Consider the following 20,325-nt stretch of genomic DNA (forward strand, 5'->3'; position numbering starts at 1 on the left):
GATCAATGCGTTTTGCCAGTGATGACGTATGGATGTGAAACTTGGACACTGAACGCCAAGATGCTAAATAAAATCCAATGCACTCAAAGAAGTATGGAACGCTGTATGCTTGGCATAACGAGGAAAGACAGAAAGCGGAACACGTGGGTGAGAAATATGACAAGGGTAGTGGACATAGTGGATAGAGTGAAGAGATTGAAATGGCAATGGGCGGGTCACGTAGCTAGGAGGATGGACGAAAGATGGACAAAAGAAGTGCTTGAATGGTACCCGAGAGAAGGCAAAAGAGTAAAAGGAAGACCGCAAGGAAGATGGGTGAACGAAATTAGGAAAATGTGCGGAATGATATGGATGAGTGTTGCGCAAAACAGAGACGAGTGGAAGCGTGTTGGAGAGGCCTTCATCCAGCAGTGGATGGCGAATGGCTGTAAATGATGATGATTATGATGAATACCTATCCAGCACGACCCGAATACTCCAAGTACGGACAGTATTCTTTAGTACATTCTATATGGACGCGCATGAATGCGTAAATGCGCATGCGCGAATGGAGTATGAATACGTCCATATAATGTACCAAAGAATACTATCCGCACTTGCAGGACACCTGCAGGATACGGGTAGTGCTGGATAGGTATGAACAGACCTCTAAGCGTAGAAATTTAATGTATGGCATCATAAAATATCAACAAAAATTTTATGAACAAACTTACTGCTTAATTTTCTTTTATGGAAAAATATTCATCTTTGCTTTTTGTATAATTTTATCATCCACTTTTTAACACTAAGCCCAGCTTTAGTCGGGCAGGGTGGATTAGACGGGCACCGTGCCTGCGCCGATTACTAAGTGCTGTGTTGTATGGGTGGGTATGCAATGTTACTGACGGGTTGGATGAATCCACCGGTTAGGATTCATCCGGTCCGCCTGATGCGTACCCATCCATACAACACAAAGTCTGGTGCAGGCGCGGTGCCGGTCTAATTCATCCTTCCCGTGTAAAGCCGAGCTAAACGTGTAAACCTCCACAAATCTTCAAATCCAATATTTTTATGTTATTTTTTATAGATATTCCAAATCCCCTTCTATGTAAAAGTTTTCAAATAAAATTGTTAAAAATAAAACAAAAAAAAGTGGGATAAACACAACGACAAAACAATTAGCATTACCCCTTGAAAATATGTCATTCAAAATTTATGCAGTTATATTGGCGCTGTGAATGGTTCGGTGATCATTGATCACAAAGCGCTCCCCCAAAATTCACTAAAATCTCTATAACGGAACATCTGGCAGACGAAAAGTCCATCATACTAACATAACTATCATACTAACGAAAACTAGAGTGGCAAATATTCTGCATTCGCTGTTTTCATAGCAAAAATTGTCTTTGTGACCATCGCAATATGACTAATAATCCAATTACCCTATGAAAATAGTGTCACTTTAATTAATGACATCATTATTCAATATATATTTATACGTATAGATATTTGTTTGTAAATTTATCGGTGACGTCATTCTGCTAGTCTTCTAAAACTTTTCCACATTCGTATCTTGAATTTTATTATGAATAATCATTACTACCACTTATTACTGATTTTATTTGTAAATTGTGTAAAAATAACGGACGTGACATAAAAAATGGAAAATGAAAGGGAGTCAACGTGGAAAAAAAAGTGCAAGGTGATCGAATAAGGTGTTATGACTGTCAAGTGACAGGCTGTCAGTGCGAGTCTGCGGAGTGGACGGGTGCAATGCTCGCTGTCGGTGTAGTGTCGTGACGTGTCTGGGGCTCCGCCCCTGATCTACAGCCCTATGTTTCGCAAACTTAAGGATAAGATTGCCGAGGAGGTGAAGTCATCGCCACAGCGGCTGCAGCAGTTTGCTCAAGCCGCTCAGGTCGCTAGCTGCCCGCGTCATATACATATATCACACCATAATCACTAATAAACATACAAATAAATGTCGACTACATATCCATACATCACAATCATCATTATCTACCAAATATAGTTTAATGTACTTCGATATTTAATATCTAACTCTTCAGTGACAGAACGCCCTCAATTTAATAGTCCTTTCGACAACTTGACTGACTGATAGCCAATAGCCAATTTTCTATTCTACCAATCTTAGCTATTCTACGAAATTAACAAATTATTGAAAATCAAAACGTGAATAATAAATCTGAGAATCTTCACAATCAGTGTGTATTTATTACTACACACCTTTATGTAAAAATGTTTGTTTAACATTAAAATTTATAGTTTTGAATTAAGAACCACCTAATATTTATACTAGCTCATGATACTCTTAAATTATATTATATTATAGTTATGGAGCAGATTATATTATAGCTCATGATAACTTAAATCATAGATGATTTTTGAAATGATAATGGCCCATATAGTATTTTCTAAAAAATATATTTTTTTTTACATTCTTCCAACTTTCACCCGCCCGAGAAACCCTGCAATTTGGCTATATAAAGTAAAAACATTCACCACATTTATAAATTCCGTTCACCCTATTAATTCTCTAAACACCTCAAATACTTGTTCAATCATTATCAATTTATAATAATTCAAACTAAACATTACAGGCAGCTGTAACATCAGCCTCAAGCAGCATATCAGACATTTCAAATAATGATCTATTCACCATTGCAGATGACGGTGTGTATATATACAAATTTTCCACATAAATGTAAATATTTTAAATACTGTCAGTACTACAATATAATCTGTTTCAGACACTCCTCAAAATTCTCCATATCGCAACACGAATAATTTAACGCCTGGTGGTTTTCAAGATGTTTCTTTGAGTCACACGCCTTCGCCCCTCCATTCCAACTCGTCCAACGATAAACAAGAGACTGGCGATACGCTTGCTCCGTTGATTAGCAACCACTACAACAATACTAAAGGAGCTGTAGATAATTTCGATAATGGAGGATCTGCACCCAATTTGGGAATGTATCCACCATTGCCGGGGGGTACCAGAACGAGGCGATTGTCCAATAGTTCAACTGCTAGTGATGTATCATTTAGACTTCCTAGCTATGAATCGCCTGGTGGAATGTTTCACTTACAAGTAATCGTAATTTTCTTTATATCTGTATCATATTAACTGAATGTTTCTTCTAACTACATACATGTCCTCTTATTTTAGTCTGATTTGGATATATCTGCTAGCGAAATGGAAGACAATGTAACTGTTCCTGCCCAATTAGAACGTGTGAGTAAAGAACACTTATATGCAGCTTATAGAAGAACTAATGAAAAATATAATAAATACAGGGGAAGGTACACAGACTTAGCAAGACATTACAAAAGCCTCGAAAGAGAGAATGCCAAAGCTAGGGTAATATATTTTTAAAACACAACTCCATTTCTGATTATTTATATTCGACTATTTTACTGGTGAATTATACGTTTCAATTATATGCATTGTTTGCAGGCTGTTCTAGTCGAAACACAAGATAAGGCACTAAGACGAATATCAGAACTTAGAGAACAATGTCAATTAGAACAAAGTGCCAAGGTTAGTTAAAAAAAAACTCATATCTAGTGTTCAAGCATTTTTTTTCCTATCTTTTCTATCTTTATTTTCTGCCAGGCACATTTGGAGAATGCCCTTCGTTTGGAATTGGATGAGCGTAACTTGAAAATTGAATCGTTAAACACTAAAATAAAACTTCTACAATCTTACAGTTCCAGTGTATCTGATCCCAGTGGTAATTCGACAATTGAAGGTATTAAATTGACCTTTAGGTATTATCATTTTAAAATTGGTGCATTACATACGTATGTAATTTCTTTATGGTGTTTATTTTCAGATCCAATAAAAATTGAAGAAAAATCAGATTCAAAGAAAACTGTTGTTGCCGATTTAATTAACATTGATGACAATAGGTCTACGACTGATACAAATAATATTGAGGAATGTCCAAAAGATAATTTCACAGAAATACAAAATAAGCATGCTTCAGAAATTCAGAATCTGAACAATAAAATACAGAAATTAGAACAATTATTAATTAAGTGTAAAGACACTATCAAAACTCACAAAGAAAAAAATTCCCAACTTACTACAGAAATTCAAATCGTTTCTGGTCAATTAGAAAAGAAATGTTCTGAAAATGAGCAACTTGGTAATAAAATAATTGAATTAACTGATATCACTTCACAATTAGATGAAGCGAAAGAACAAATCAAAAAACTACAAAGCGAATTAGACAGTTTCGAATCCATAAAACAAAATGACATTTCAGTACTTAAAAACGAATTGACTACAGCGAAAGAGGAAATTTCTAATTTGAATGGTAATATAGATATGCTCAATCATCGAGAAGAAGAAAATGTCATATCACTGGCTGAAAATAAACTCAGTATACATAAAGAACTAGAGAGTAAAGAAAACGAAATAAAATCGTTGAATAAGACATTGTCGAAACTTAATTCTGACGTAAAAGCAAGTGAAATAGTGATCACAGATTTAAAACATAAACTGAAAGACTTGGAAGATGACAAATCCAGATTTAAAGAACAACTTGTTAACTTTGATGAAACTAAGGATCATATCTCAAATTTGGAAGGTAAACTCAAAGAACTAAGACTCAAAAATCAAGAATTCGAAACAAAATATGCGGGGCTCGTTGAAAACTTTAAATGTACTGAATTACAATTGAAACAAGAAGCTGATGAAAAATTAGCTATTATTGATAGAAACAACTTTTTGGAAAGTAGAAATAAACAGCTATCCGACGAAAATGCTTCCAAAAATAGGCTTATATCAGATTTGGAAAAAGATGTTATAGATATTAAGAAAACTGCGAGTGACCATGGTGGGCTCATAACTGAACACGAATCTTTGACGAATGAACATTGTAAATTGAAAAGTGATTTTGATCAAGTTTTGACCAGCAAAGAATCATTGGAAAACGAAGTAAATAAAATAAATGATGCTTTAAAAAATGCTTCAGACACTATTGAAAAACTGACAACTCAAAATATTGAACTTCAACGTAATTTGCAGACTTTGGATGCTGAAATGAAAAATATACAGGCCAGCAGAGATGAATTGAATACTGTAAATTTGTCAGTTAAAAATGAACTCGATCAACTTAAACTGAAGTATGACACAGAAATCAAAGAATTTAAAAATAAAGTCAATCATTTGGAAAATGAACTTAGTGCTAAGTTATCAAACAGTGACTCAAACGAAGAGGCAAATCTAAAAAAAAAGGTAGAAGATTTACAAAATCTACTCAAAACATCTACACTTGAAATAGAAAATAAATTAACTGAATATAACACTTTGCGTGAGGAATTGAAAGATTTGCATGACAGACATGAAACTAAAATTGCAGAATGTAATGAAATTAATAAAGAACTAAATGATGTTAAAATCAATTTTGCAAAAATAAGTGATGAAAAAATTATTTCTGATGAACATGCGCAAGCTATTGACGTTAAATTAAATTCTTTACAAAGTGAATTTGATCAACTTATTGTAATTAAAGAAAAATTAGAAAAGAAACTTTCTGCAGCTGAAGAAGAAAATGAAAATGTTAAATCTAAAATAAATAAAATGCTAGATGACATAAACCTTTTACAGAATGAACTCACATTAGTACGCGATTCTCACACACAGATATTATCTGAAAAAGAAAATATTGAAAAAAAGATACTAAAAATGGAACAATATAATAATGATAAGGTTCATGAAAATGATACCATATTGCAAGAGAAATTGGTAGAAAACGAGGCTTTGAATTTAAGTGTCGCTAAACTTAAGACAGAGGTTGATAAATTGACCAATGAAAAAGAAGAACTTACTAAAAACTTAAATGAAATGAAAGAGAACGTTAATGAAACTGACAGTAAACTAAAAGAATATTCTGAAAACAATCAAGTTTGGCAATTAAAACTTTCTAATATTCTTGATGATAATAATACTTTACAAGAAAAATGTGGAAAATTCAAACAGGAAAAGGAGATTGTGTTGGAAAAAGTTTCAGTCTTGGAGCAGAAACTTAACGAGTTTGATTCAGTAAAAGCACAGTTTGAAGAAGCCAAGTTAGAAAAAGAATTTTTGAATATGAGAATCAATCAATTGGATACTCATTTAAAGCAAATAAATTCTGAAAAAAATCAGCTGTTATCTGATCATGAATCAATTAAAACTGAATTATCCAAAGTAACAAATGATAGACAGTACAAAATACAAACCCTCAACGAAAATATAACAAAATTAAAGAATGATTTACAAAATTCAGAAAAGGAACAGGCTAACGTTAAATTAATGCTAGAAGAACAAAACAAGGAAAAAGAAAAACTATCCATTACGTTACAAAGTTTCACCGATAAAACTAGTGAACTTCAGAAGCTGCAAGAAGAGAAAATTTCTTTAGATGCTAAAAATCAAGAAATTGTAACAAAATTAACTGCACTCGAAACTTCCAGTGCGGAGGAAATCGATGCACTTAGATCAGAATTACAATCAATACAAAATAAAAATGAACTTCTTGAATCTAAATCAAATGAATTAAATGAATTGACTAAAAAATATGATGATTTAAAAATCGATAGTGATCGCCTTAATGTAAAAATCAGAGTTTTGGAACAGGTTGAATCAGAACACCTCGAAACTATAGAAAAAATGCATTCTTTGAAAGACGAAAACAATAAAATGTTGTCAGATATTGAAGGACTTCAAAATCAACTTACAAAAGTTTCAAAAGATAACAGTGAACTTAATGATAAAATCCGAGAATTGCTCGCAAGCGAAGAATTGATTCAAGCCAAGTATCAAAAAGGTTCAGAATCTTCGGTGCCACGAGATGAGCAAACTAGATCAAATTCACCCCCAGATCAAGCTGCATTGGAATTACAACTCAATAAATTGACAGATATGAACACGCAATTATTAGAGCAGTTGAGAGCCAGTGAAGATTTGAGCAATAGAATTTTAGACCTCGAACGTCAAAATTCAATACTGGTCGAAGAAAAACTAGAGTTAGAAGATCAGGTTAAATCTTCTATGGATCGAGATGAGCAGATCAGTAACGTCAACGAATCAAATGTAAATAGTGAACTTAAAAAATTACGCAACAACAACGAAGATATCATTAGAGACAAAATGGAACTTGAAAGTCAATTAGCAAACTTAGAATTGATTAACAGGTCAAACGACAGTAACACTAGGATTTTGGAACAAAAAAATGAAAAATTGAAACTGTCTAATGAAAAATTAGAAAGGCGTCTGGACGAAGCGCTTGTATCCCTCAGTCACATCAGGACTATGGAAGAAAACACAGAGTTGGAATATCTTAGAAATATTCTATATGAATATCTAACCGGTCCAACAAATAATAATATGGTGTTGGCAAAAGTCTTAGCTGCCGTTGTCAAATTTGATCACAGACAAACCCAACTTGTTCTTGAAAGGGAGAAGGAACGCCAAGGAGTCGTAAGTTATCATTGAATGCTTTTAAATTTAATGTACTTTACAATTTTTAAAAATCCTTCCTGAAAATTTCAGCTTGGTCAGTTGGGCTTACTGTGACAGGCCTCGCCACATATTTCAGACTACTTTCGTAAAATGCGATCGTTAAAAATTTTGTTATCCTGATGATTAGTTGTGTGCATTTTTTTATTAATCATATGATGATTCCATTGGTATTTAAAAGAAGTATTGTTATTGATTTGAATATTATTTATTATTATAAATGTATCTTAAAATTTTAAAATGAGAGATTTGTGCGTCTAGTGTTGTGATAAAAATGATGTATATTAAACATTCTAATTTTTTTTTGAATTTTCATGATTATTCAAAAATATTTTTATTTATTTTTCTTGTTAAAATGTCTGTTAGAATTACCATACATATGTAGTATAGTATTATAAACACTTAATTTTTTTTACCAAAATTATCATTTTGACCTTATTACAAATGGTTTTATCTTATAGTACTTATGTACTTCGTTTAGATTTTCTTTAAGCATATGTATATGAAAATTGAAATATGAAGTACTAAAATTTTTGTATGTATTAATTCTGAAGGGCTTGAATTTTTCCAATATAAAATATATTACATAAGTGGAATTATTATATTATAACTTAGATCAATTTTATTGTACATTTAGATATACATACATATATTATATTAATACATATTTAATATTCTATTAGTTTAATTGCTACATGTTAACATTTTTACATTAGTATAATATAATATAAAAAAATATACAAATTTTTACGATCACAATTTTGACCACAGTACCTCTACGTGAAAGGTAACTCAAACAATTTAAACCTTTACATACGAACGATATTTAGAAAATTATTGAACAATATTATTTCAAGCTTAATAATGAACCCGATTATAAATTATTACAAACTATTTTTTTTTGTTTATTCTTGACAATTGATGAAAATCATCTAGTTTTTTCATGATTTTATAAAATATTTTTAATTTTTAATGGCATTCAAACATTTTTAGTAAAACTAACCTATTGAGATATGTTCTAATTTTTGGATACCAGTTCTAGCGAGCGCTCAAACTGCATGAGATGAAGTACAAGAATGTTCTGTATTATTTGCGATTTCAAACATTTATATTTGACCAAATAATTTCGTTTCAGTTTCATTGTTAGTTTACTATTAACAAAGAAAAACATTTTTTACGAATAGTTAAAAATGACTAAATTGTCAATAGAGTTTTAATAAAAGGCTGCTTAACACGTGCCAGATCAATGTATGATTGTGTAAAGAAAACCTCACAGATTGTGATTGTCATGTTCTAATTAATTTCAAATTTTTATATTAAATATTTTACTTCTAAAAAATATGTTATTGAAGGAGATTCGGTTTGATGTTCAATTTTGTGAGTGAAGATATATAAATGAAATTTCCAGTTTAGCAATACAGACATTTTTTTTTGTTTTTACATTCGCAAAATGTAGATACATATTGATTTTTGTAGCATCTTAGAAAGCATTTATTTTTTAATATTGTCTATTAAACATTTTGCTATTTATTATATTTATATGCATAAAAATAAAACAATTTCACATCCATTTCCTATTTATTTATAGTACATAGATTTAATATTTCATATATGTATATGTATATTAAACTAAAAAGAATACCCTTTATTCCATTTCAATAAAAAGGTTGCTGACTTTTGGAATAGGTCTTAGACTAACAATACCTTTAAAATAGTTTGGGGGGTTAAATAGTATTTTGTATACCAAAAAATTCTTCTCCAGCATCGGAAATTGATATCCTTTATGATCAAAGTTGCCAGGGTGACAAGCATAGAAGTAGAATGTATAAAATCGCTCTCAGCCTCCAAAAATGTTGCTACAAAAACTGCGCGGCAGAGTTTGTTCATTGTTTGCTAAACTTCGTCTCTCTCTCTTCTGACTGTCCGTCTCTCTCTTCGATGGCTCGCTTTTAGACGATACTAATGTTAACAATGACCATTCTATGCATTCTACTACTATGGTGACAAGGCATCGATAGGAGTCATTTAAATGGGTAAACGGACTACTAGTCATATGTAAACCGGTCGCTCTAGATCGATCACACGTGATCACCCATCACACTAAAACTGGTCACACCCTAAAATCGGACACGAGAAAACTGGTTGACCGATTTTAGGGCGTGACCAGTTTTAGTGTGTCGGGTGATCACGTGTGACCGATCTAGAGCGACCGGTTGTCCTGTGACCGGTTCACATTTAACTAGTGATCACCGAACCATTTAAATGTTAAATAAATAAAACATGAAAAAAGCAGGTAAGTAATCATTATTCATATAATAATCCAAGAAAGTATAGAAAATCTCTTTCTTTGTATCTGCTAAAATAATTCAGCCATTTGTCTTGCATATTCAATTTCCTTGATCTAATATCTGAATCAGAAGTGTTTTTCTCCAAATAATTTTTCATGGTACACAAACTGGCTGAAGAGAATCTGTATTGATAGCATCGATGTTTTTATTTGTAAATATACAACAGTACCTTATATTGCTTCCCTTTAGCAAAAATGTAAAGCAATATGTGGCGGCTCGCTTATACGACATGGTCGAGTTTGGTTGCCTTCCTGCGAGTGGGAACCAACTCGGCTGGGTTCGGAGAGCTACTACTCACTCTGTCTTCAGCTGTCATATAATAAACACGTGCATTAACATGCCAGTCGTCTCATTCGTTCATCCTCCATACTGGTGACCCCCGACATCGAGCCACGCAGCCTCGATCAATTTCAACATGCCGCTCATCCCTGCCTCGCCGAGCCAGGCGGGGAAGCTACCCGCCGCGCCCCCATCGCCATCAACACGCGTCGCGGCCCGCGGGTGACAATAAACGAGCAGACACGGCTACCTACCTATCTACCTATCGACTGGAGTCCAGCCACAACGTCGACGAAAGGTGCTTTAAAAAAATGGGGGAGCGAATGAGACGACGATCTTGACAGCTGGATGTGGAGTCATGCGCGATCCACTACACATAGAACGGTCATCCAGCACCACAAGACATACACCACCTCAGCACCATCATCATCATCATCATCAAGGCCCCGTCCGTCCCCACGAGCGTCGTCACGCCGAGACGGGCGGTAGCGCTACAACACCTCCACGAGCCACAACGACTCACAGTCCAGCTCGGAGTATCATCAACCACATCGATGCCCCTGCCGCCCCCGCCGCCCCACCAACCGACATCAGCCTCGGAAGAGCGGCGCCGGCGCAGCATCGCATCGCATCGGCGCGACCATCGAACCACCCACCGTCCTGCTCGCGACGTCACCGCCCTCGAATCTACCGACCATTCAGGGCGGTACACCTATGTACACAGCGGATGACCCACGTCAACATTTTTTTTTCTCCCCACGTAATAATTTTTTCTCTTTGTGTAACAATAATTTTTTTCTTTTGTAAAATTTGTTTCTTTGTAATTTTGGTATCGCTGATGCTGGGGGGGGAGTGATGTGGCGGCTCGCTTATACGACATGGTCGAGTTTGGTTGCCTTCCTGCGAGTGGGAACCAACTCGGCTGGGTTCGGAGAGCTACTACTCACTCTGTCTTCAGCTGTCATATAATAAACACGTGCATTAACATGCCAGTCGTCTCATTCGTTCATCCTCCATAATATATAGATTGGGGAAAATGGAGAGAACAATTTTTTGCCGTTTCAGGGCGTATGACAAAAAAATCTGCAAGATTTTAATACGGGAATGGGTAGTGTAAAGGTCTGTTCATACTTAACAGCACTGCACGGCTTCAGCACTGCACGACTCCGTTTCAAATATGTCATTTTATTACATTTCTATTCATATCTACCTACACGTCGCGGTCACATCACGTTTACAGCAATTTGGCCGAGTGCAAGGCAAAATCGGCTTACTTATACATTAGAGGCCATGACGATACGGCGCAATATTGCTTACGTCGTATTGTCGAGTACTTGCAATATGAATGCATACACGTGCATTCGTAGCTACGCGTCAGAATACAAGTCAACAAAAATGTTTCGACGTTTATCAAATGAAAAATAATGTATAATCGCGTTGACGTGACCGCGACGAGTAGGTAGATATGAATAGAAATGTAATAAAATGACATATTTGAAACGGAGTCGTGCTGTGCTGAAGCCGTGCAGTGCTGTTAAGTATGAACAGACCTTAAGGCATTAAAGAACCATGGAGGCGTTTTGATGTGCATCCCATATTAAAAAATAGAAAAACCGAAGGAGAGTTTTGGACACTGTATAAGGAGCTTGTGGATGATGGACAATTTTTTTTTAAATATTTCCGTAAAAAATTTAATTTTTTTTTAAATATTTGCGACAAAATCATGTCGAAAGATTGAACAGCTGTCAACTGTCACTATCGATAATTGGTCCAAAATAGCAAAGCGACAGACTCATGGCACGTAATTCGCGAGTATATTTCCACGATGGCCAAAAAAAGGGATGCGATACGTTGACGGATGTTGCTGTAAGGTATGAACAGGATATTTCGGGTACCGCTGTAAGCCTGCCGTGGCGTAAACGTGACGGTTGATATGAATATACCCATACAAAATGTACCAAAGAATACTTTTCGTACGGCCGGATACCTGCTGAAGTCGATACATGCTGACTAGGTATGAACAGACCTTAATGCGGTGACATTTCAATTAATATAAGATGTATGGCAGCCATACTTGACTTATCATAATAGGAAAAGATATTAACAGTTCATAACAACAATGAATGTGAATAGTCAAAATCAAATGATTCGTGTCCGATTTAAATTTTACGTTTTATATTCAATAATAAATATATCCAGATTTGGAAAAATTATTTGCACTGTTATTTGTAAAAAGAAGTATTTCCCCTGCTATTTTTTGTAAATGGTTTATTTGTACTGGTAGCACTTGTCAAACTTAACCTCAACGTAATTGTCAAAAATGGTCTCTAGAATTAAATTAGATAATTTATTCAGAATTGCCATCGGTGGTGGAATTGTAGTCGTAATCACTGGATATTATCTAGAAAAGAAAATTATAAATCGAATAAAAGAAACGGAATACTACGTATCAGGTGTCCAGGCACTCAAAAGTCATCAAGGAGCATGTCAACTCTTAGGCGAGCCCTTCCGAGTTGTAGATTGGAGCCCAAAAGATAAGTCCAACAATTGCGACGGAGATACAGCATCACTGCAATTCCCTGTAAACGGTTCAAAAAAAAAGGCCACTTACTACTTTTGGGCCAACAGAATTGATGAACGTTGGATAATTACCAAAGCGGAATTACAATTTATAGACGATCCTAATCGAAGATTAGTCGTGGTCAAAAGTAATCCAACGGATGAAACCATAAAACTTTAAGTAAATAATTCATTATACTATCATAGTATGTATTATTATCTAGTCTATAATAAAATGTAACTAATTTAAATGATGTTTTTAAATATTTATTCCTCTTCAAATATCGTCACGAATTTCTAGTGACCTATTCTTCATAATGAAAGTGAAAACTATTGTTCAGTAATTTTGGAGTAATAAGAATACGGAAATAGTTCATAACAGAAATTTTAATACTCGTTATAGCAAAATTTGCAAAAACATTCTTAAGTGTACGAAAACTCTTGATTAAATATTTTAATACTAGGAGAGAGTGAAAAGATATTTTGTATTTCGTTTCAATATTTTATTTTAAGATATAATTTCTTATAGGAAACATGTTAAAGTCTTATATGTAACAGAATATTTCTATATAATATAATATAAATTAATTAACAATAAATACGTATGTACTAAAATTGACATTTCAAATTAAATTTTAATAGATTCAAATTTTATTATATGTTTATATAGCTAATTATAAAAGTAGTAAACTATTATATTAAGAACATGTGTTCTTTGACTAACTGTTTTCACCCTAATGTTTTGATTTATATTTCTGGTCGACTACATCCCTGCATAACAACAGTTCTACCTTGTTGGAACCGAGATAGCTCTTCGTCCAAAGAACAATCACTATTTTTTGCATCATTTTCTGATATATCATAGTGTAATGTTGTTATATTATCTTGAACATTTGCTTGAAATCTGTCATTCATTTGATTCAAACTTTGCTCAATATTACGGTAATGAGATTCATTCTTGATAAACATGTTTGCACCTCGATTCCGAAAATTCACACTATCCCTGCCTTTCAGACTGTAATGATTGTAATTTGAGTTAATTCGCTGAGATGTTAGACTGAAGACATTTGCATCATTGGTAGCTCTCTTTTCGTGTGATGTTTCCGTTCTATTCACAGCATAATTATTTTTATATTTGGATTCCGAGTTGAAAGGAATCTTTGTAGGGTCAGTACTTGTAAAGTTATATGATTTCCGGCTCATGTCGTACATTTGGCTGCAATGTGAAGAAATTGGTACACTATAATTCATACTTTCAGATGTTTTCTTATTATCAGCCGTATGAGATGTAAATTCTCTATCCATTTTTTGATCTGTCTGAGAATCAATATCTGTAGATTCGTTATTTTGTTGGAATCTGTAGTTATTACCATTTTCAATTATGTTGGAATTGTAACTATCTCTTCGGTTCGTATAATAATTGGTATTCTGCTGTTGATATTTATAATTCATTTCATCTAATTTATTGTATTCTGAATAGTTGCGATTATCATTGCTTATTTCCTGTTCTTTGACGTTGCTGTCATAATTTGGTGCAATCACTACGATTTTATTGAATGGCATATTACTCATTTGTAATCCTGAAGTGTTTCTCTCTTGATTATGTTTAAATATATCCGATGCCATCTTACTACAGTTGCCATAGTCTTCCTCATATTTTATATTCAGCGATGAGTCGTTTTGTTCAGCGTTTTCCTGATTTTCTTTGAATACTGTTCCTGAAATTAAGCCACACGATTGTTTTTTATATAATAAATTGATTTTTATATAATAACATTTAGAAAATGCTGTCATATTAGGTGTTCATATGTTAACATTTTCGAAATCTTTACTCACCGTTCGTTTTATATTTTGTAAGTCTACGATAGACTTGCTTTATTCTTTGAATATTGACCTTTGCAGCCGTAGTATGGTCTATCATCGGCAGAGGATAGTCTTGTCCAATTATACAGCGAGCACTCTCTTGAACCTCTCGGGGTGCTAACCATGGCGCATGTATGTATTGAGTAGGAATGTTCTGTAATAGTGGAATGTATTTTCTATAAAACAAAAAAAAATATTCATATTATTTTAAATCCATTTCCTTTTTTTTCCTTCAACAAATAATGTCATGGCATCGTAATGGATTATATTCTTTGAAGCCTTATATGTATGTGTTCAAATTGTAAACCAGCACACGTGTTGAAGAGGGTTGATAATGAATTCATATGAACGACATAAACCAATTGTAACCCTGATTATATTATAGATTGATGCCGAACTGACTGACAATATACATTTAAAGTTACTTTTTTTGTCTTCAATGTAGAAGTGTGAAAGATTAGCTAAATGTTAAGAATGACAAAAAGAAATTATATTAATTGATGATTCTAAACATTGATTGTGAATATAACCCATTACGAACGATGGTGTGGTTTATGCGTGACTGTTTATTGTGACGGCTGGGAAGGCGAGAAGGAAGTAAAGTGAGATGCAACAACATGTTTGAATTGGTGCCAACCTGTAGGATGGCAACCCAGGTTCGACCATATCGTGGGGTCCCCCCCCCCACATTTTTCATCCTAAATACAATTATCGATCAAGAAAATGTTATTAAACATTTTACTTAATCCAGCTCTATTTAAGTGTGTCAATAAATTATACTACATAATACTTATTTCACTATACCTTATATAATCACCACATGGGTCGGCCTTGCGTCCAAAACGCACAGGACAATAGCAATGGAAAAACTGTTGGAAAAATGACGAGCAACTCAACCACATCCAAGTCCCAGCATTCACAGACCAATCAGCGTCCAATAGAAGCTCCTCAAATACCTAAAAAAAATACTCATAATCATTCATTCGAAATGCTCTTACTCCAATTTCATAAATAAATCAAAAACATTGTCAAACCTTCATGCCTTCTTCCCACGAGATCCAAAGATCACCGCGCGTTAAAAAACAAGCCACTGCATGCCTTGCCAAATGATGAATCCAACCCTCCTCTCTCAACTGTATCATTATAGCGTCGATCCAAGGGTAGCCAGTTTGTGCGTTGGCCCATTTTGCAAGAGCTTCATTATTTTTGTCCCAAGGAATCTGCACGCATATTGGATTCCCTAGCATTTTGTCAAAATTTGGATTTTTCGTGGCCGCACAGTAAAAGAATTCTCTCCATAGGAGTTGGCCATGAAGTGATAATGGTGGATGAGTCCTTTTGATCTGCTTGTATAAATCTGTCAGTTGATGATAAAAGAGGCGCGTCGATAAACATCCAAATCTGTAAATTTCGTTTCGTTAAAAAAAATTACAATATTAACTATTTGATCAAATTTATGATAAGTGATAGGCAGATATCTCGGATCTGGGGTAAAATATATGTATATATATGCTTAGACAAACTTATCTAACCTTAAATATGGAGATAGACCAGTTTGGCTTGCCAGCAGCGACTGTGGAGTCATTTTCGGCCTTCCGAAAGAAGCAACCCACGCCTTTCTCTCCAAGTGTCTTTCCAAACGAGCAAGGGCCTCACTCTCGCCGCCATACCAGACCGGAAACCGCAGACCATCGGTTTCGAATCCTGGAAATATATAGAATAAAAAAAAACGACGACGGATTCTCGAAAAATGAAACGAGAGATGAAATAAAATAAATTTCAGTTCGATTACGAGTGTTTTAGAAGGCTTACCCAATTCTTCCAGGGTAGGCACACCATATATTTCATCGTGGTCGTCATTTAGCGGTGTTCTAGCTCTGCCTATAGTTCTTTGAGTGATTGTAGCTTCAGAGTTTGATGGTGGTTCCATGTCTGCTATAACAGTTTGAAACTGGTGGTATGTAAGCGGTGCACGTCCCCCATTCTTCTCTATTATGCTAAAAAAAAAGTGACTCCATGATCTTTCTGAGTGAAAAATGCTACCAAAATTTAATGATTCAATCGTACTTGTCCAATTTGTAGAGTGTGTGAGAAACTTTAGAAACGACGGTGATCCCGATTTCATTGCACATAGCCAGTATATTTTTATCTCTCACTCGACCGAATGGTTCTGGGTCCTCTTCAAATGTAAGACTGGTCGTTCCCCATTCCTTGAATAGTTTAGGCAAGGCATCTGCTGGTTGACCACGAATAACAAACAAGCGAGAGTTGAGCTTTCGAAGACTCGTGTCCAAATCTTCGAGGCATTGGAGCAGAAATCTATGAACAATCAATATATAAAACTAAAACAACACGCTTTCATAACCTAATTTGCTGTTACACTCAATAAACTCTACCCTTTTATATATTTACGTACACTTAAAGTATGTATGAAATACATAATTTAAGCTATTTCGTCACGATATACATATATTTCGTCACGATATACGATATACGTAGATACACACGATTTGTTTGTAACGTCATTCAAATTCAAAACGTCCACGTAATAAGGTGTTGCGAAAAACATCAATAAGAAAACAAATATTTTAGGTATGCTATATAACCGAAACGTGCTATTTTCGTACAATTTAATAAACGACTCTTAAACACACACAATACATACAAATGAAAATTTAGTCTATAAATATTTTTTTAATTAACACGTATTACGTATCAATCGAGACTGAATATTGAAACTTGAATAATAAGAGGTAAGTAAAAAGAGATAACAATTCAGCTGCCATTTGTAAAACTCTATACAGATTTGCAAATAAGAAGTTTCCATTCTCATGAACTTAAAAAAGTGTAGAAATCAAATGAACACCAGACGATAACAAAAAGCTCCAATTTCGATGTTGTATCAAAAATGAAACAGCATTATTTTTCTACATATTAAATATATATGAATATATATATATATATATATATATATATATATATATATATATATATATAGCCAGGGGCGTCATTTCAGCTTTTCCCAGGGGGGGCAAAATTTTTGACCAGTGTAGAATCCCCTTTCTGGGGAGGGGGAGTGTATGATATTAAAAAAATTGGTGTTTCTTAAAAATCTATTTCTTTTAATCAGTTTTTTATTTATTTTAATTCATAATAATACATTAAGCAACGTAGATAGTCTCCTTCAAATCTAGGGGGGGGGTGGTTACCCACCCCAGCCCCTCTCAAATGATCCCCCTGTATATAGTTATTTATATTTAGGACCCAAGATTTTTCCAGAGTAAAATTTATTTATAGAATAACTTTATTTCATATAAGAAGGCTATTTTTAATTGGGAGAGGGGTGGAACCCTTACACCCCACCCTCTGAGTGCGCCACTGTGCACTAAAACTTCAATTCAAAACCATTTATTAAACCAACAGTTCTTACTAATACCTCACGCAAATGTAACGACGTACCGAAATGTCGTAGAAATTCTACAACGTGACATCCCAAATTTGAAATGTTATTTCAGTACACGTCAATGCCATACATTTACGTAATTATTTATTTTAAGCCGTCCAAACATAGGGGAAAGGGAAAATGTTGGGACAAATATAACATCGGATCCTCTTCGCACCTACATATTTCCAATTACCTTACAATCTATATCCGGACAATGTTTATTATTCGATGCGGTCAGGCTAGGTATATCCCCTGCACAAATGCATACATAAAATGTTGATAAAATGTTACGTATTTTATGCACGTTGGAGGCAACGTGATCATGTTCGTCACGTGACCATCAATGCGTTCGTCTAACTACGTCCCTATACTTGGAATTTCTATCCCCCCCCCCCCCTTCTCCCAACACACAAACTTCATTGATTTATCTTATTGCAGTTTAAAGCAATTACTTGTAAGCTTGAATTTGCTGCGTTGTTTCCCCACATGTCACTAATCAAAAGTCTGAAAACTTTCGACCATCGAAAATTGCCCACTTTCAATTCACTGTCGGAAAATAGCAAAACACTCGGAACATTAAATCGTCATAAAAAATCAATGAATCGTACTAAAAATCTACACACCAGATACTAAGCAAATCCGCTTAAGTAAGCGTAAATATGTAATGTTTTATTTTCTAGTGCGTCTGGTGTTGTGTAACAACAGATGATAATGTTTTCCTTATTCATGAATCTATGTATGTATATTCACGCTGTCCTACATTCATTTTCTCTCCTTATTGTAATTTTACACGACTATGTATATTCCTAAACCCTCTCCAAATGTACTTTAGAATACTACTTATAATTATTGTTAAAGTAAATAATTTTAAACGATTTTAGAAATACTGATAAATTTCTATTTTCAAAGTTTTATGGTTTATAATATTTGATTGAAAATTTTAACATGTGGTTTTCAGAATTAAAATATTTGATATGATATTTTACCAACAACAATTTGATTAAAATGCTTCGTGTAGAGAATATCTATTCAGTTGATTCTTAATCTATCAAGCGGGTACATTTAGGCTAGAGCACAAAATGAACATAATGAAAAAGTGTGTCGAATATAGGTAAGAATTTCTTTGAGTTTACAAAAATATTTCAACAATATAAACCAGCAGAATAGACTAGCGGTTAGCATATAATACTTTGAGCAAAATGGTCACGGGTTCAAATCCCACTAGTTTCTGCTGGCCAGACCTTGGATCTGTGACTCCAAGTCGATCGTTTCCTCAGAATTTGCCAATTTATCAAGTTTTCATTGAAACGGTTCGAAAAAATTGGCAACCTTACCCATTTTCTCGCAAATCTCGAGTTTTTAGCTATCTCTAATTTCGCTGAATTGTATAAAATGCTGCAAATTTACAAATTTGACCATTGATGTCTCCGTGGATGCAAATTGATATGTATTTACTTTGTATAATTTTAATTACACTTGTATCAAATGTATAATGTTTCTGGCCAGGAAGGCTCATTGTGGTTACCTTCATGGTATAAATTAAAAAAAATATAAATAAAGAGATTCCTTTCCAAATTTATTCATTTATCTCGACAAAAAAGTTATTGTCCAAAGCATTTGAAGATATCAGTCGGAGCCAAATTAGAGGAAAAACCAATTTATTTAGAGTAATATATATATACATATAATTTTAGTAATTATCTATAATTTATATCTATTCAGCATTGGTAATTTCTAGAAATGTGAAGTTTCAAAAAGTGGATGTGACATATACATACAACGTATGTTATAAATGCTGAAATCGGCTGCACCACCGGAAAAACATACATATATGAATTTCCCGGCCAATCGACATGGGAAAAAATGTATTTTGGTTTATTCTTAACTACATAGTTATATTTATCACTGCATACATTCAAATAACGCCAAGTTAAAGAAATAATCAAAACTTAATCGATCTCCCAAATTAACAAATATAATACATACCTCCATTTATTGATGCCAACATTGGATGAACCAGCAAACCAAGGGTCTATGATAAAGACACACCTGAAGGTGGTAGCAAACTTCAGACCTTCACGCAACGAAGGATTGTCATGAAGACGAAGACCCTTTCTAAACCAATGAACGGTATGCTTCTCTTCAATTGTGTCCATCTGAACTGGAGTACGCGATTAATTTGTGAAAAATTACTGTATCTATGTATGTATGTATGTAGTAGAGATCTCTTATCCCTGAAATAAAAACAAACAACGAGTTATATTTAAAATGTGTATAAAATTAGCACATACAAAACTCCTGAAATAGACTTATTAATTTGT

General features: G+C 34.1%; 3 protein-coding genes and 1 long non-coding RNA gene across 4 annotated transcripts in view; 2 read left to right on the forward strand and 2 right to left on the reverse strand.

Moving 5' to 3' along the window:
* Positions 1–1,683: 1,683 nt before the first annotated feature.
* Golgin245 (golgin subfamily A member Golgin-245) lies at positions 1,684–7,834 on the forward strand. The gene is made up of 8 exons (XM_077438920.1): positions 1,684–1,897; positions 2,601–2,673; positions 2,751–3,091; positions 3,170–3,361; positions 3,458–3,541; positions 3,617–3,752; positions 3,837–7,471; positions 7,544–7,834. Exons 1-8 carry the CDS (start codon positions 1,814–1,816, stop codon positions 7,565–7,567), a joined length of 4,569 nt encoding a protein of 1,522 aa, XP_077295046.1. The 5' UTR covers positions 1,684–1,813; the 3' UTR covers positions 7,568–7,834.
* Positions 7,835–10,150: 2,316 nt separating this feature from the next.
* The window catches only part of LOC143916794 (uncharacterized), a 36,769-nt gene continuing 26,594 nt past the window's right edge, over positions 10,151–20,325 (reverse strand). The window contains exon 2 of the long non-coding RNA XR_013261008.1: positions 10,151–10,399. This is a non-coding gene — a long non-coding RNA (uncharacterized LOC143916794). The remainder of the gene's footprint in view (positions 10,400–20,325) is intronic.
* On the forward strand, positions 12,418–12,947 carry LOC143917480 (uncharacterized). The gene has a single exon (XM_077439066.1). It carries the CDS (start codon positions 12,458–12,460, stop codon positions 12,875–12,877), a length of 420 nt encoding a protein of 139 aa, XP_077295192.1. The 5' UTR covers positions 12,418–12,457; the 3' UTR covers positions 12,878–12,947.
* LOC143917479 (cryptochrome-1-like) lies at positions 13,413–20,238 on the reverse strand. The gene is made up of 8 exons (XM_077439065.1): positions 19,991–20,238; positions 16,627–16,878; positions 16,372–16,556; positions 16,092–16,263; positions 15,594–15,960; positions 15,364–15,515; positions 14,533–14,735; positions 13,413–14,414 (listed from the first exon to the last, which is right to left on the reverse strand). The coding sequence occupies exons 1-8, from the start codon at positions 20,158–20,160 to the stop codon at positions 13,444–13,446; spliced, it is 2,472 nt and encodes an 823-aa protein (XP_077295191.1). The 5' UTR covers positions 20,161–20,238; the 3' UTR covers positions 13,413–13,443.

This window comes from Arctopsyche grandis, chromosome 9 (assembly GCF_051622035.1).
Source record: "Arctopsyche grandis isolate Sample6627 chromosome 9, ASM5162203v2, whole genome shotgun sequence".
NCBI classification, from domain to species: domain Eukaryota; kingdom Metazoa; phylum Arthropoda; class Insecta; order Trichoptera; family Hydropsychidae; genus Arctopsyche; species Arctopsyche grandis.